A 14,962-nucleotide genomic window follows, 5' to 3' on the forward strand; every position below is an offset into this window, starting at 1 on the left:
ACGGAAAATGGAGTCGCTCTACAAGAATAAAAAATATGTCTAGTGACAAGACATGTGGGCAAATTATAAAATAAGCAAGCGCAAATAACTTGTGAAATACACAGTGAAACAAATATATAAAGAAATATAGTCCCAATAATAGAAAAATAATCTTTCATAAAAATGTCTTTGATATGTGAAGTGAAAAAAAGTCCAAAGCATGCAGCATGAACGTGTTCAATCTTCAAGGTGTTTGATTGACAAACGGCTGTGACAGATGGATAGAGTAAAGAATCACCACCAATGCAAAACACTTTTTATTTTCTATTGTAAAATATCAAGAATATTCTGAGCCAATCAGAGTGCTCCTTCTGCATTTGCCGAATATTCGCAATTATTTTGTATTGTAAAATATCAAGAATATTCTGAGCCAATCAGAGTGCTCCTTCCGCATTTGCCGAATATTCGCAATTATTTTGTATTGTAAAATATCAAGAATATTCTGAGCCAATCAGAGTGCTCCTTCCGCTTTTGCCGAATATTCGCAATTATTTTGTATTGTAAAATATCACGAATATTCTGAGCCAATCAGAGTGCTCCTACAGCATTTGTCGAAATTGCGCAGTAAATATCGCATTCGCATGTTGCGATATTTCGATAAAATATCACGAATATTCTGAGCCAATCAGAGCGCTCCTCCAGCATTTCTCGAAATTGCGCAATAAATATCGCATTCGCATGTTGCGATATTTCGATAAAATATCACGAATATTCTGAGCCAATCAGAGTGCTCCTACCGCAGTTATCAAAAAATCGCAATTATTTTCGCATTCGCAATAGCGAAAAATCGCAATCATTTAATTTCGATAAAATATCACGAATATTCGAATTTAGCGAATATATCTCGAATATTCGAATATATATTCGAGATATATCGCAAAATCGAATATGGCATATTCTGCTCAACACTAAAATTTAGTAATCATGTAAATATACTCTTAATTGTGCACAGACTGGGTTAACATGTTGGTTTATCTTCATATCATGAATAGTCTGGTGATTCCAGATACTGTAAATATAAAGTCATTTGTTTCTCATGTTCATGATCCATTATCACACGCGGGGCACAGCACAAATTTTATGATTCGTAGGAGACCGCGTGAACCCAACTCCTGATTTCAGGTCCAACTTTGTCCCAGGAGGAGCCTGGAAAGTGAAGTTTTGTAGAAGCTGCACAAAGAACATAAACAATTCCATTTTGGCCAATGTCTCACCAGCACAGCTTCTTTTACCTAGTAAATATAAGAGATAAATTATCAGGTTATTAGAATTGAGATTCTGTACCTGCTGTTGTAAAGGACACAAATATTGGGGTTTACGGAGGAGTTCAGAAGCCACATAAACCTCATCCAAGTTGAATTATAATATCCCTAATGGCTACAGGTGATACATTATTCCTTACAGTATAGAAAAACAAACACAATATGGATTGACTTTGAAGACTGTATAGACAGACAAAGAGACATCACTACAGAATTATCTGGTCATATTCCTGATATAGAGTAATCCCCGGCCATTCCTGTTTCAAGATACACCCAACTTGACTAATGTATAATCCCTATTCATTGGACATATCAATATATTATCTATAATTATTGGACATATCAATGTATGATCTATATTCATTGAACATATCAATGTATGATCTTTATTCATTGGTAGGGATGAGCTTTGTGTTCGAGTCAAACCCATGTTCGACTCGAACATCGTATGTTCGATCGTTCGTCGAAATACGAAAGTTACGGGCCGTTCGCCCGTAACTTTTCCTGACTCATATTCCTGATATAGAGTAATCCCCGGCCATTCCTGTTTCAAGATACACCCAACTTGACTAATGTATAATCCCTATTCATTGGACATATCAATATATTATCTATAATTATTGGACATATCAATGTATGATCTATATTCATTGAACATATCAATGTATGATCTTTATTCATTGGTAGGGATGAGCTTTGTGTTCGAGTCAAGCCCATGTTCGACTTGAACATCGTATGTTCGATCGTTCGTCGAAATACGAAAGTTACGGGCCGTTCGCGCCAAATTCGAGTGGCGCGTCACGGCCCATAATACACTGCGGCATTGCTGGCTGATGATTGGCCAAGCATGCACTATGACCCGCATGCTTGGCCAATCACAGCGCGCAAAAAACGGAGAACCATAATTGGCCAAAGCCAAGGTGACTTTGGCCAATTATGGTTCAGGGGGTTTAGTACACGCCCCACACTATAAAAGGCCTGCCTGCATGAGGTACTGCACACCCCATTATTCTGCTCGTTTTGCGAGACAACACTCGCAAACCGAGTCAGGATTTAAAAAAAAAAAGTTGCTCGTCTTTCAAAACGCTTGTTAACCCGCGTTACTCATAAACCAAGGTTCCACTGTATAGTGCCTGTGGGCTGTCCCTTAAATTCACTGGATTTTAGCTGTGTGAAGTACATAGTGTGGTCTGGATGCAAACTCCAATGTTGATGGGGGAGAGGGGAGCCAGGAAAATAAAAACGAAAATAAACATTAGCTTTTTCTTACCAGCTGAAAATGGCATGAAGGCTTCTTTCTTCAAAAAACTTCCACTAGCATCCAGAAAATGTTCAGGATAAAACTCTTTTGGTTTTTTAAAGTGGGCCTCGTCAAACAGCACGGATGTTAGCAATGGAAGTACATATGTCCCCTGAAAAATATTAGCATTTAATTAAATAGTATTATAATACTACACAAAGTAGTCCAACAAAGTCGATTTTCGTATGGATATGTCTTAAGCCTCGTACACACGATCAGATTTTCTGACGGGAATTGTGTGATGGCAGGATGTTGTCAGATAATCCGACCGTTTGTATGCTCCATCAGACAATTATTGTCGGAATCTCCGACAACAAATATGGCATAGCATGATTATCCGATCGTGTGTGGAAAAAAATCCAAAGTACAAACATGCATGCTCAGAAGCAATGCTAACCATAACACAACATGAACTTTCACCATAACACAACATTAGCAGAAGTTGCCCAAAGGGTGGCGCTAAAGAGCTGAAAAAACCACGTAATTTCCTGTTTGTTGGCCAACAATTCTTTGCCATTTGTATGCGATACAAATTCATGGCCAATGCCCTTCGGACAAAGGTCCTACGCTTTGTCCGATGGAAATCCGATTGTGTGTACAAGGCTTAAGTTGATTGCCTCAGTAGACTAATGTTGGCCATCTGTTTTTGATTTATTCTTTTATTTTATCCTTTGTTTTAGTCAAAAACTATTGTCTTGTGGAACAATATAATTGCCTACAACAATCTGACTCTTCATGTTGAAAAAAGTCAATCAGGATGTGTTGGCTATTCCTGTGAAAATGATTGATATTTTGGACACCATACAATTTCACCTATCTATTGCATACAATTCATTGAAAATTGTTAATCAACACTCCACCATTTGTGTAGTACAGTCCACTATCCTCCAGCTATCCTCACATCATACTCCTAGTTCCAACCTACATATCTGATGCGTGTCTACAGCCCCAGAGATCCTGGCTCAAAGCTAGAAGATGTATCTTCATTCCATTTCCTGTAAAGAATGAAATAACGAGGTGCAGAAACAATTTGCTGCTTACTTTTGGAAGAAAGTAACCCCTGAAGTTGACATCTTGAGTAGTAGCATGTGGGAGGTTGGTTGGAACAATATTTGCATATCTTTGAATTTCATGAATAACGGCATCTGTGTACGGCATGTTCTTACGGTGACCAATATGTGGCACAGATGATCCAATCACTTTTTCAATCTCATTTTGAACTTTCCCTAATTAAAAGAAAAAAAAATAATAATATTACCCTGTAAAAGGAAGAATCTTTTTTTATTACATATATCCATTTATTGCAGGGTGTTTTCATCTCTCGTCCCCCCTCTTTTCCTGTGGCCTGCCAGGTTGTGTGCTTGGATAAAGGGTCTGGAATGGATTTTTGAGGGGAACTCCACACCATTTTTTTTTAATTTGGGGTGGAGTTCCTCTTAAAATCCATACCAGACCTGAAGGGTCTGGTATGGATATTTGGGGGGAACCCCACCTTTTTTTTGGGGTGGAGCTCCCCTTAAAATCCATACCAGACCTGAAGGGTCTGGTATGGATATTTGGGGGGAACCACACATATTTTTTTTATTTGGGGTGGAGTTCTGTTTTTTTTTTGTTTTGTTTTGTTTGTTTGTTTGTTTGTTTGTTTGTTTGTTTGGGTTAGGGGAGGGGAAGGCAGGGGTATATAAGGACAAGGGATTCAGGGAACAGAGAGGCTTTTCGTGTATGAGAACAATAAATTTAAGTTAGAGTCTCGGATGAGAAGGTTTAAGAAGCTTTGTTCATTAGGATAATATTACGAAAGGAGAGTTATGGACATCTCTTTATTGGTTGTTTTTTTTTTTTGTTTCTTCGCTGGTTGGAACGACAACATGTATATGTACTCTTCTTTCTTTTTTTCTGTTATGATAATACCTCTTTGTGGTCTTGAATAGAAAATAAAAATAAATGATATTAAAAAAAAAAAAAAAAATCCATACCAGACCAGACGGGCCTGGTACTTGAATTTGGGGGGACCCCCACACATTTTTTATTTTTTTATCAATGACTTGTCTCTGTATTTGCGGGAGCCGACAATTCATTATAGCTGCGAGTGGTTTTAAATTACTTTGTTTCCTTCATAAATGACACTTTGTGCAGGGACAGTTATAAGCCCGGGAAACAAGCGCTACTTCAAAGGCATACTATACACCCCCCCCCCCCCCCCCAGGTACGAAATTTAAAGGAATATTTCACTTTTATTGTTTCACTTTAAACATTATTAAATTCACTGCTCCCGAAAAAAATGCAGTTTAAAAAAAAACGAAATTTGCATTGATACATGTCCATGGAGCAGGACCCAGGTCCCCACTTTTTATGACAACAACTTGCATATAAGCCTTTAAAATTAACACTTTAAATTTCTCCCGTATACTTTTACAGGGTGTTCCGCGGCTTTTCGAATAAGCCGCGCACACCCAAAATAGTTTGCTGTTCAGCGGACAGGCAATGTTCGAGTCAAACATGAGTTCGACTCGAACTCGAAGCTCATTCTACTCAGGAAGGGCCTGGTGACTCAATTGGAGGACGCATTCCCAACCACTCTACCTCACAGTACTGCCGTATGGCTTAACTGCTTGCCAACCAGCCGCCGCAGGTCGGCTCGGCTGCGCGAGATCACGTAGCTATACGTCATCTCGCGCTTCAGCCAATCGGGGCGCATGCGCGCCGCCGGAGGCGCGCGCCCCCGCTCGCTCCTGGTGCTGATGCGCGTGCCCGGCGGGTGCGATCACCGCCGGGCACCCGCGATCACTCGTTATGGAGCGAGAACCGGGAGCTGTGTGTTTAAACACACAGCTCCCGGTCCTGTCAGGGGGAGAAATGCCTGATCGTCTGTTCATACAATGTATGAACAGCGATCTGTCATTTCCCCTAGTCAGTCCCACCCCCCTTTCAGTTAGAACACACACAGGGAACATAATTAACCCCTTCCTCTCCCCCTAGTGTTAACCCCTTCCCTGCCAGTGGCATTTTTATAGTAAGCAATGCATTTTTATAGCACTGATCGCTATAAAAATGCCAATGGTCCCAAAAATGTGTCAAAAGTCCCCGCCATAAGGTCGCAGTACCGATAAAAATCGCTAATCGCCGCCATTACTAGTAAAAAAAATATATTAATAAAAATGCCATAAAACTATCCCCTATTTTGTAGACGCTATAACTTTTGCGCAAACCAATCAATAAACGCTTATTGCAATATTTTTTTATGAAAAATATGTAGAAGAATACGTATCGGCCTAAACTGAGGAAAAAAAATGTTTTTTATATATATTTTTGGGGATATTTATTATAGCAAAAAGTAAAAAATATTTTTTTTTTCAAAATTGTCATTCTATTTTTGCTTATAGCTCAAAAAATAAAAACTGCAGAGGTGATCAAATACCACCAAAAGAAAACTCTATTTGTGGGGAAAAAAAGGATGCCAATATTGTTTGGGAGCCACGTCGCACAACCGCGCAATTGTCAGTTAAAGCGACGCAGTGCCGACGCAGTGGCCCGGTCATTGACCAGCAATATGGTCCGGGGCTAAAGTGGTTGAATCTGGTAATGTGTAGCTGTTCTTGAACTTTACAAAACTGTTCGTTTACACAATCTGGTGGCAGAGGATTGTGCAACAACCCCATTGTATTTATTAAATCTGTAGCAGAGACTTTGTCCGTCCATCACACCGGCTGCTAGGTCGGTGAGAGAGGCCTATCTGGTGGTTGCGAGATCCAGTGCTGGAAAGCTGTTTGTCCTCTGAATCCTAGAAAGTGCCCGTGATCTGCAAACAAGGTATCTGAATCTCCCCTCCATTCCTCTACTGCTACCAAGTTGTTTAATAAAAGCATTGGAAAAAGAGACTAAGTGATTGGTGAATACATCTGTGGACATATTTTTTCCAATATAGACCCCTAGTTCTGGTACGGTGAATGGTGAGGTAACGGCAGACCCGAAATTCTAATCCAGCAGCTCCTACGGGGGTATCGCTACACAAGTAACCGACACCTTTGTACAGTTGAGTTCACTAAGGTACTTTGGGATATCAAGACACCAGTAGTGGTTACCAAGGTTAACGGAAGTTCACCAAGCAGAATGTCATTAAGTGTGTGCCGGAGACAGGTGGGATGGCTTCTTGCAGGAGGTAGTTGTTGTTGGCACTCTCAGTGAATTGTCCAGCCTGTGCACAGGTACAGAAGAATTAAATGAAGTTAAGTGCACGCATGGAATCTGTGCAAGGTGCACAGCGGAGCCCCATACTGTTACTGGGAATGAGGTAGCGGTGATACGCTGGATGGGTGGATGTGGACAAGGCTCAGCATGTCCCTCCTAAATGCAAGTTACAGAGAAAATATGCAATGTCACGGGGAACCAAAATGTTACTGGAGAACAGTTGTGGTGCAAGCATACGGAGTGTATGTTCATCTCTAAAAGAGGTGGCTGAGGTCCCCACGGTGGTTCATCAAGGCTGAGGTCCCCATGGTGGCCTCAGCCTTGTCCTGGGGCATTGATGAATATGGCACAAAAGTAAAGGTACCCCATGTGTAATAAAGTGATCCTGTCACAAGTGCCAGAACTCACCCCCGGGGTATGCCTTTGGCACCCAACGAGGAGGCGAACATGGAGGAGATACCATCCGCCTACCCTTATACATCTGTAGGACATACTACACTATGAACTTGCACACTAATATCATGTACTACAGCAAAAGTGATATTTAGGCTGAAAATTGATGAAATTCGAGTCATGGGTGGCTTCACTGTGTTTAGGCAACCACAGATGCCGTGGCTGCTGAACACAATAGCCGCCAGTGGAGATTCCCGAATCCATGTATGAATAATGTTAATTTTTGCTTGTCTTATTAAAAGTTGGGGTCCTAGCTTGTTGAAAGTCTATGGTCCTTCTAATTTCAATGAGATTCACTGATTCCACTTGGAAAATTATAACCTTTCCAAAATCATGCAGACCCTGATTAGTTCATTTTGTAATACATTTCTCAGGTTTAGTTTCACCAACTCCATTGTCTGACATACAGAGAGCTGCACCTGCTAGTGGTTATAACTTATAAGTCAATACATGAATTTATCATCATAAATATGGTCCAAGCATGGGAAATATAAAACAGTAAATCACCCATATATTCAGATAGATGTTACATAAAAAAAACAGCTGCATGGCAATTCATGATGGCTGTACAAGAACATGGCTTCACTCTTACTTTGGATGTCTGGGTGTTTTATCATCAACAGAATTCCCCAGCGAAGTGTGGTCGAGGTCGTCTCCATCCCAGCAGAAAAGAGATCAGTTACAAGCACTGTTAGGTTTTCATTGGTGAAAAATAACTCGTGACTGGGCTTCTCCTGTAAAATGTAGTTATATAAAACAAATAAAAAAATGTAGTTTTATAAACTTAGTGATAAAGGCTATGTGGCCATTGTTATTACAAAAAAACATACTTCATATTAACACAGAAATTGGATAATCCCAACTCCAGCTTCAGTCACATTAAATTCCAAAAGTGCTTGTGTAGTATTTATAGGGATTTTTTTGTTGTTGTTTTTTTCTGACAAATGTGAAGTTAACGCGTTTGTTACCCCAACACTTCATATTCCTGTCACATGCCTGCTGTACCATGTACAGTGGGGGAAATAATTATTTGATTCACTGCAGATTTTGTAAGTTTGCACACCTACAAACAAATTAAGGGTCTATATTTTTTATCATAGGTGTATTTTAAATGTTAGAGGCAGAATATCAACCAAAAATCTAGAAAAAAACACATCAAACAAATGCTATAAATGAAGTTGCAGTTCAGTGAGTATAATAAGTATTTGATTACGAAGCAAAACATGACTTAATACTTGGTGCAGAAACCCTTTTTGGGAAGCACAGAGGTAAAACGTTTCTTGTAGTTGGTGATCAGGTTTGCACACATCTCAGGAGGGATTTTGGCCCACTCTTCTTTACAGATCTTCTCTAAATCCTTAAGGTTTCTTGGCTGTCTCCTGGCAACTTGAAGTTTCAGCTCCCTCCATACATGTTTTATAGAATTAAGGTCTGGAGACTGACTAGGCCACTCCATGACCTTAATGTGCTTCTTCTTGAGACACTTTGTTGCCTTGGCTGTATGTTTTGGGTCATTGTTATGCTGGACCAAGACCCATCTTCAGTGTTCTGGCTGAGGAAAGAAGGTTCTCATTCAAGATTTTACAATACATGGCCCCATCAATTGGCCCCTTAATGTGGTAAAGTTGGCTTTGTACCTTCAGAAGAGCAACAGCTCTCCACATCCATGCTTGACTGTAGGGATGGTGTTCTTAGGGTCAAAATCAGCATTTTTCTTCCTCCAAACACAGTAAGTCGAGTTAATGCCAAAGAGCTACATTTTGATCTCATCTGACCACGGCACTTTCTCCCAATCCTTCTCTGAATCATTTAGTTGTTCATTGGCTGTACATGTGCCATCTTGAGGAGGGAGACTTGCCATGTTTGAAGGAAGAAAAATGCTGACTATGACCCTAAGAACACGATCTGTAAAGAAGAGTGGACCAAAATCCCCTCTGAGATATGCGCAAACCTAATAACCAACTATAAGAAACGTCTAAGGCCTCGTACACACGACCGGGTTTCTCGGCAAAAACCAGCAAGAAAACTGCTTCTTGCCGAGATTCCCATTCGTGTGTACAAGGCATTCAGGTTTCTCGTCTGGAAATCTGGCCAGAATCTCGACAAGAAAAAAAGGGGAACCTGCTCTCTTTTTTCTCGTTGAGATTCTTGTCGGCCTGTTTCCCGACAAGAAACTCAAGAGTGTGTACACTTACCTGTCGCCGTGGAAACCCGCGCATGCTCAAAATGACTTTGACGCATGCGCGGTAGCTTCCGCGGCATAGGTAGGGTGAAGCAAGCTGGCGGCGACGGCATCGAATGTGACGAGTGCATGCTCGTCATACGCGATGATGTCACCGTGTTCTTTCCTTTCAAGAGAACCATGGTTCTTTTGAAATAAAAGTCAGTACACTCAGGTGGCAAGAGTTTCTTGCCAAGAATCTCGTCAGGGAAAACGACAAGTTTTTCCTGACGAGATTCTCAGACGTGTGTACGAGGCCTTACTACTGTGCTTCCCAACAAGGGTTTCTCCACCAAGTACTAAGTCATGTTTTGCTTGGGAATCAAATATGTATTCTACTCACTGAACTGCAACTTAATTTATAGCATTTATTTTGTGTTTCTGGATTTTTGGTTGATATTCTGCCTCTAACATATAAAATACACATATGATAAAAAATAAAGACCCTTAATTTGTTTGTAAGTGGGCAAATTTACATAATCTGAAACTTCAAGTTGTCAAGCGACAGCAAAGAAACTTTAAGGCACCTTTCACATGGGGCTGTCTGTTTTTACTTATCCACTTGCTCAGCGGGGATCACTCCGTTGATCCCCGCTGAGCCGGCAGATGACCCTCTAGTTTCCTATTAAAAACTGACCAGACTAAGCAGGAAAGCACACTGTGGTCAGTTCTCTAGCAATGATGGGAACTCAGTGTACTCTCCTCCAATGATCAGACTTCTCCTAACATATCCCCCTTTCCCCCCTGCACAGCCAATTCACTGGGAAGCTCAGTGTGCTGCTGCTGCTGCTTCTCCTCTCCCCAGCTCATATGCCACTGAGAACAGAGGGAATGTAATTATTTATAAAAAAAAAGTGAAAAAAGGTATTTAGAATTTTTTGATTATATCTATACAAAAATCTTTTGCTTTTCATTTCTATTTTAAACTGAATGTTTTTTTTTTTACAAGATGATCAAGATGATAATTTACAACCACTTCAACATTTAAGTTGTATTAGGCTCCATGCACACTGGACACTAAAATAATGTTATAAAAACGCCAGTAGCTTTGCAGTGAGTCTTTTAACGTTTTTTAAAGTTGATTATTAGCGTTTTTCTTTTTTTATTTCTTTATCTCTTTTTTTCAATGCATCAAAAATGATAAAAAACGCTGGTGAGCCACGTTTTTGAGCGTTTATCAAAGTTTATCAGCGTTTATAAGCATTTGGTGTTTTTTGTGGTCAGAAAAACGACTCCTGAACGCGATTTTAGGGCGTTCAGAAAACAGCCCATAAACCCCACTGCTGATAAACGTTCAAAAACTTCCATGTGTGCATGCCACATAGGATAACATAGAGTGGAGTTTATTGGCTTTTTTAAAAAAAACACCCAAACTCCAAAAAACAGTCGTTTATGAGCATGGAGCCTTAAGCCCTGTACACACGCTCGGTTTTCTCGGCGATAAAAAGTCCGCCGAGAAAACCGAGGAGAAAGCCGAGAACCCGGTAGGAAAACTGCCATGGAGCTTTGGCCGGGAATCGCGGCCGTGTGTATCCTCTATCGGCACTGCCTCACAGTGTTTCCCATAGGAAAGTAGTAGATTTTTTGCCGAGGAAAAAAAAACGCAGAGAATCCTGATGGGAAAATAGAGAGCAGGTTCTCTATTTCCCGCCTGTATTCCCGGCTGTTTTCCTGATGGGAAAACTGCGAGGAAGCATACACACGACCGGTTCTTCCCGGCCAAAAGCTCTCTTGACAGTTTTCCTGGCAGGAAAACTGGTGGTGTGTATGGGGCTTTAGTGGCTTCTTCTCGTTTCTGGATGTGTTGCCTTACCTCTTGCTGTTTCACTAGAAATGCATCAACAAGGTTCCTCTGGTCATTGACATCCAGTTGTTTCCGTTGGGTGGTAAAGGTTTCCTTAACAAATCTATGCATTTCATCCACATTTTTCATGGCAGTTTTGTGTGTTCCAGGCAACCAGCGGATCATTGATGGAAATGCATTATAAAGCTGCCCCAAAAACATAAAAGAAACTTAGAAACAATAACATACTGTCTATTTAGACATTTAAGCATGAATGTGTATTTAGTTTTACATTTTAAACTTCCTGCACTAAACAAATGGTTATGTGACTTTTTTTTGTTATATATCTGTAGCGCCTGGTTACTTCAAAGTACTGGTGCTATTTAAATTTAGAGGGAGATCAGAGTGTTAGTTAAACTCTGATCTGGTTAATGTGTTCTAATTTGGGTCTCTGTCTCAGCTTGGCTGGGCTGTGGGCTCATTCTGTTATTGCTGGGGTGCTCTTCCCACCCAGGACAGTAGGTGGCAGCAGTGGAGTCAAGGTTTGGGTGCTCTTCCCCAGCAGCCAATCAGGAAGGTTGGGCCTCGCTGTGGGGAGGGTATTTATGGGGCAGACGCCATTAGTTCTGGGTCTTCTTCTTCGGGTGCAGCATCCACCTTTAGGGTGTCTGCGCCACGGCGCCCCGGTGTTATGACCTACAGGGCGGGGGCATGCGTGCCACCATGTCGGTCCGAAACAATTGAGCTGTGGCGGGGAGCCCAGTGGTCGACTGGGTTCCCAATCCTAAAGATCCCAAGCGGTATAGCTGTTTGGTGGGGAGTCCATCTGAGGAGAGTCAATGAGAGGCTGGCAATCCAATAGGGTCTCGACAAACCACTGGGGATCGAGGTATCTGGACACTGGGAGGCTGGTCACCTGTCAGTCGGTACCTGAAAACAACTTGAAGGAGATTCAGGCGTTATTCTACTAAGCAGGTTCATCTCCGTAACCACAATCAGGAGGTTTCTCTCTGAGTCCATTCCAGGAGGGTCTGTGGCAGAGACTTTTCCCTAAAAGTTTGAGCGAAACTCTGGCTGCCAGGTCAGTGAGAGAGGCCTGTCCAGGTACGCTATTCCCACTCAAGCAGGAGTGGCGCAAGAAGTGTTACACGTGGGAGCAGGACTGTTTCCCTATTGCTACGCCTGAATTTGCTATTCTCCTTCTCCTTTCAACACCTTCTTCACCACAAGTTGTATTGTTTTTACCCAGCTGGGTAATAAAGAGCACAGCAAAAGACACCTATCGTGGACATTCCGTTACTACTGCTATATGCACCATACACCCTTAAGACGGCGGAGGAGCCATGAGGTAACATGCCACCCAAAACAAACCAGCAGCTCCTTCGGGGGTAGTGATACATATCATTAACCACTTCCAGTCCAGGCCAATTCTGACATTCCTGACATGTAAAAAAAATCTGCATTTTGATATTCAATTCAATGACATTCAATTCTGACATGTAAAAAATCATCATTTAGAATCCACACATACTATGTATATATTTTTAAACAGAGGTCCCAGAAAGTAAAATGATGGGTTTTGCATATTTTTTATGGGACATGATATTTGTGCAGCGTTTTTTTAAATGCTAATTCCTGTGAAAAAAATACCCTTTAGTGAATTTTTAATGCACAAAAACACAATATATTACCCAAATGTTTGGTAAACTACAACAAATGATGTTGCACTGAATAAATATATATCAAACATGTCACACTTTAAAATTGTGTACACCTGTGGAACAGCGTCAAACTAGAGTACCTACAAATCTCCATAGGTGATGCCTTAAAAGCCTTTCCAGGCTACCAGTTTAGAATTACACAGGAGGTCTGCTGCTAGAATTATTGCTCTCACTCATATTTGCAGCGATACCTCACATGTGTGGCGGGATCGCCACTGACATATGCGTGCGGGACCAACGTGCATGTTCGCCTTTGCGCATGAGCATGGGGGAACGGGTTCTTTAAAATGTATTTATTTATTTATTTAATTTCATGCGCAGTTCCGAGCCAAGCGTCACAGCCATATTTTTTTACTGGCATTTACTGGCAGCAGAAAAGTGCCTATTTTTTACTGGCTGCCAGTAAAAATACTGACAGTTGGCAACACTGCGCTACCCCAACAGGGGATGTTGGTGACTGATTCCCCTATCCCTGCACAACCAGGCAACAAGCATTTATCACTTCCATCTGGACACAAGAAAACAGTCTATGAGCTTTGTTTTGTTGTTTTATTGGGGGTAATCATTTGAATGGGGTGTAGGGTTTATGAGATGCCCAACTTGACCAGAACTATTTATAGGGACAACGTCCTTCTGATGTACTAAATACTGAACTATCCTTTGTCCTGGACACCAAAAGTCTTTAGTGATCAAAAGCAAAAGTCCCTTGAGGACTAGGAGCTCTCAGTCCCCTTTAACAATAGCACAGTATATTGTAATCTGCATACAGGAGTATTGTCAGGTACGTACTCACCGAGACCGAGATGCTGAGGGCGGCTCACCTTTGCGACCTGGCGCACTCCGCCCCCTGGAGTTGAGACAGAGGGGGGAAGGTGCAAGGAGGCACCGGTACCAGAGGAGCAGCTGAAGCTTGATAGGAGGTGCCGGACAGGAAGCTAGCAGGTAGTAATTCACTGGAGACAGGCTGCGGATCAGGTAGTAAGACAGTTCAGGTACACAGAGCATGTTTCAAGGGCTAGGACTGAAGGTGGATCCGGGGTGCAAGCAGAAGGTCAAGGGCTGGAGAAGGTAGCAAGTCCAAGGTTCAGGCCAGAGGTCAGGGGTTGGAGACAGAGCAGAGTTGTGAGGAAATCCGGGTCAAACGAGGTTAGGTACAACAACAGGAAGTTCAAGGCAGGAGCTGACGACAAACCAGCAACCTTTCATGAGACAGAGGCTAGTTTAAATAGGCCGGTCAGGCCTCTGATTGGCTCAGGGGTGTGCGCATGTGTGCGCGCCCGCACGCGGGCTGTGCCGCCAGACCGGGCATGCGCCGAAAATCTGTTCCTCCGCGCATGTGCGCCATTTGGTGACTGGTCAGGCTGGCTCCCTGACAAGTATATCCTCTCCTCTATAGAAACTGCTCCCAGCTCTACTGCCTGCAGGAACTACTAGTCATCCTGGCTGCTTGTCCACCAGTCTACCTTGCTGCTCCAAAGATCTGCCAGGGCAAGGGATAAGAGGGTTGAGCACAATTCTGTCCTCCTGAAAGCTTGCCACATGTGGCAGTGTCTCCCCTTGCAAATCCCTGGGTGTTCTGATGTACTTACTTCGTCCTCTTTGCTCCTTGCTGCTCCTAAGGCATTCCCCCTCAAACTGAAACCCTGATAGGATCTTCCCAAGCTAGCCAGAACCCTCCTAGCCTGGAGGAAGAGCCCCTCCAGACCCAGGGGTCCCCACCTAGGCCACTGACAGCCTCCTCTGCACTCCATCTTCCACCCGAATCCCCTGCTGGCCAGGCTCCACCATATTTAAGGGCTGACTCAGCCAACCTGTCAGGCCCTCTGTCTGGGGATTGGACAAGTTCCCTCAAGTATGCAGATCAGCCCTCCTGGTCTCCACCCAAAAGTTTCTCCAAACTTCCACATCCAGGCGGAGGTACCAGGGACTTGCCTCTGTGGAGCCACCCAGCCTGACCTGCAGTAACCCTGACCCAGTTTCTGACTAACCATTAAT

General features: G+C 42.4%; 1 protein-coding gene across 1 annotated transcript in view; it reads right to left on the reverse strand.

Moving 5' to 3' along the window:
- Positions 1-992: 992 nt before the first annotated feature.
- LOC120936140 (cytochrome P450 2C5-like) overlaps positions 993-14,962 on the reverse strand; it is a 56,118-nt gene continuing 42,148 nt past the window's right edge. The window contains exons 6-10 of the mRNA XM_040348276.1: positions 11,277-11,453; positions 7,835-7,973; positions 3,643-3,827; positions 2,572-2,713; positions 993-1,271 (exon numbers count right to left, since the gene is read on the reverse strand). Coding sequence (XP_040204210.1) covers positions 1,093-1,271; positions 2,572-2,713; positions 3,643-3,827; positions 7,835-7,973; positions 11,277-11,453 — 822 coding nt within the window. The 3' untranslated portion in view covers positions 993-1,092. The remainder of the gene's footprint in view (positions 1,272-2,571; positions 2,714-3,642; positions 3,828-7,834; positions 7,974-11,276; positions 11,454-14,962) is intronic.

The sequence above is a fragment of the Rana temporaria genome, chromosome 4 (genome assembly GCF_905171775.1).
Source record: "Rana temporaria chromosome 4, aRanTem1.1, whole genome shotgun sequence".
In the NCBI taxonomy this organism is placed as follows: Eukaryota; Metazoa; Chordata; class Amphibia; order Anura; family Ranidae; genus Rana; species Rana temporaria.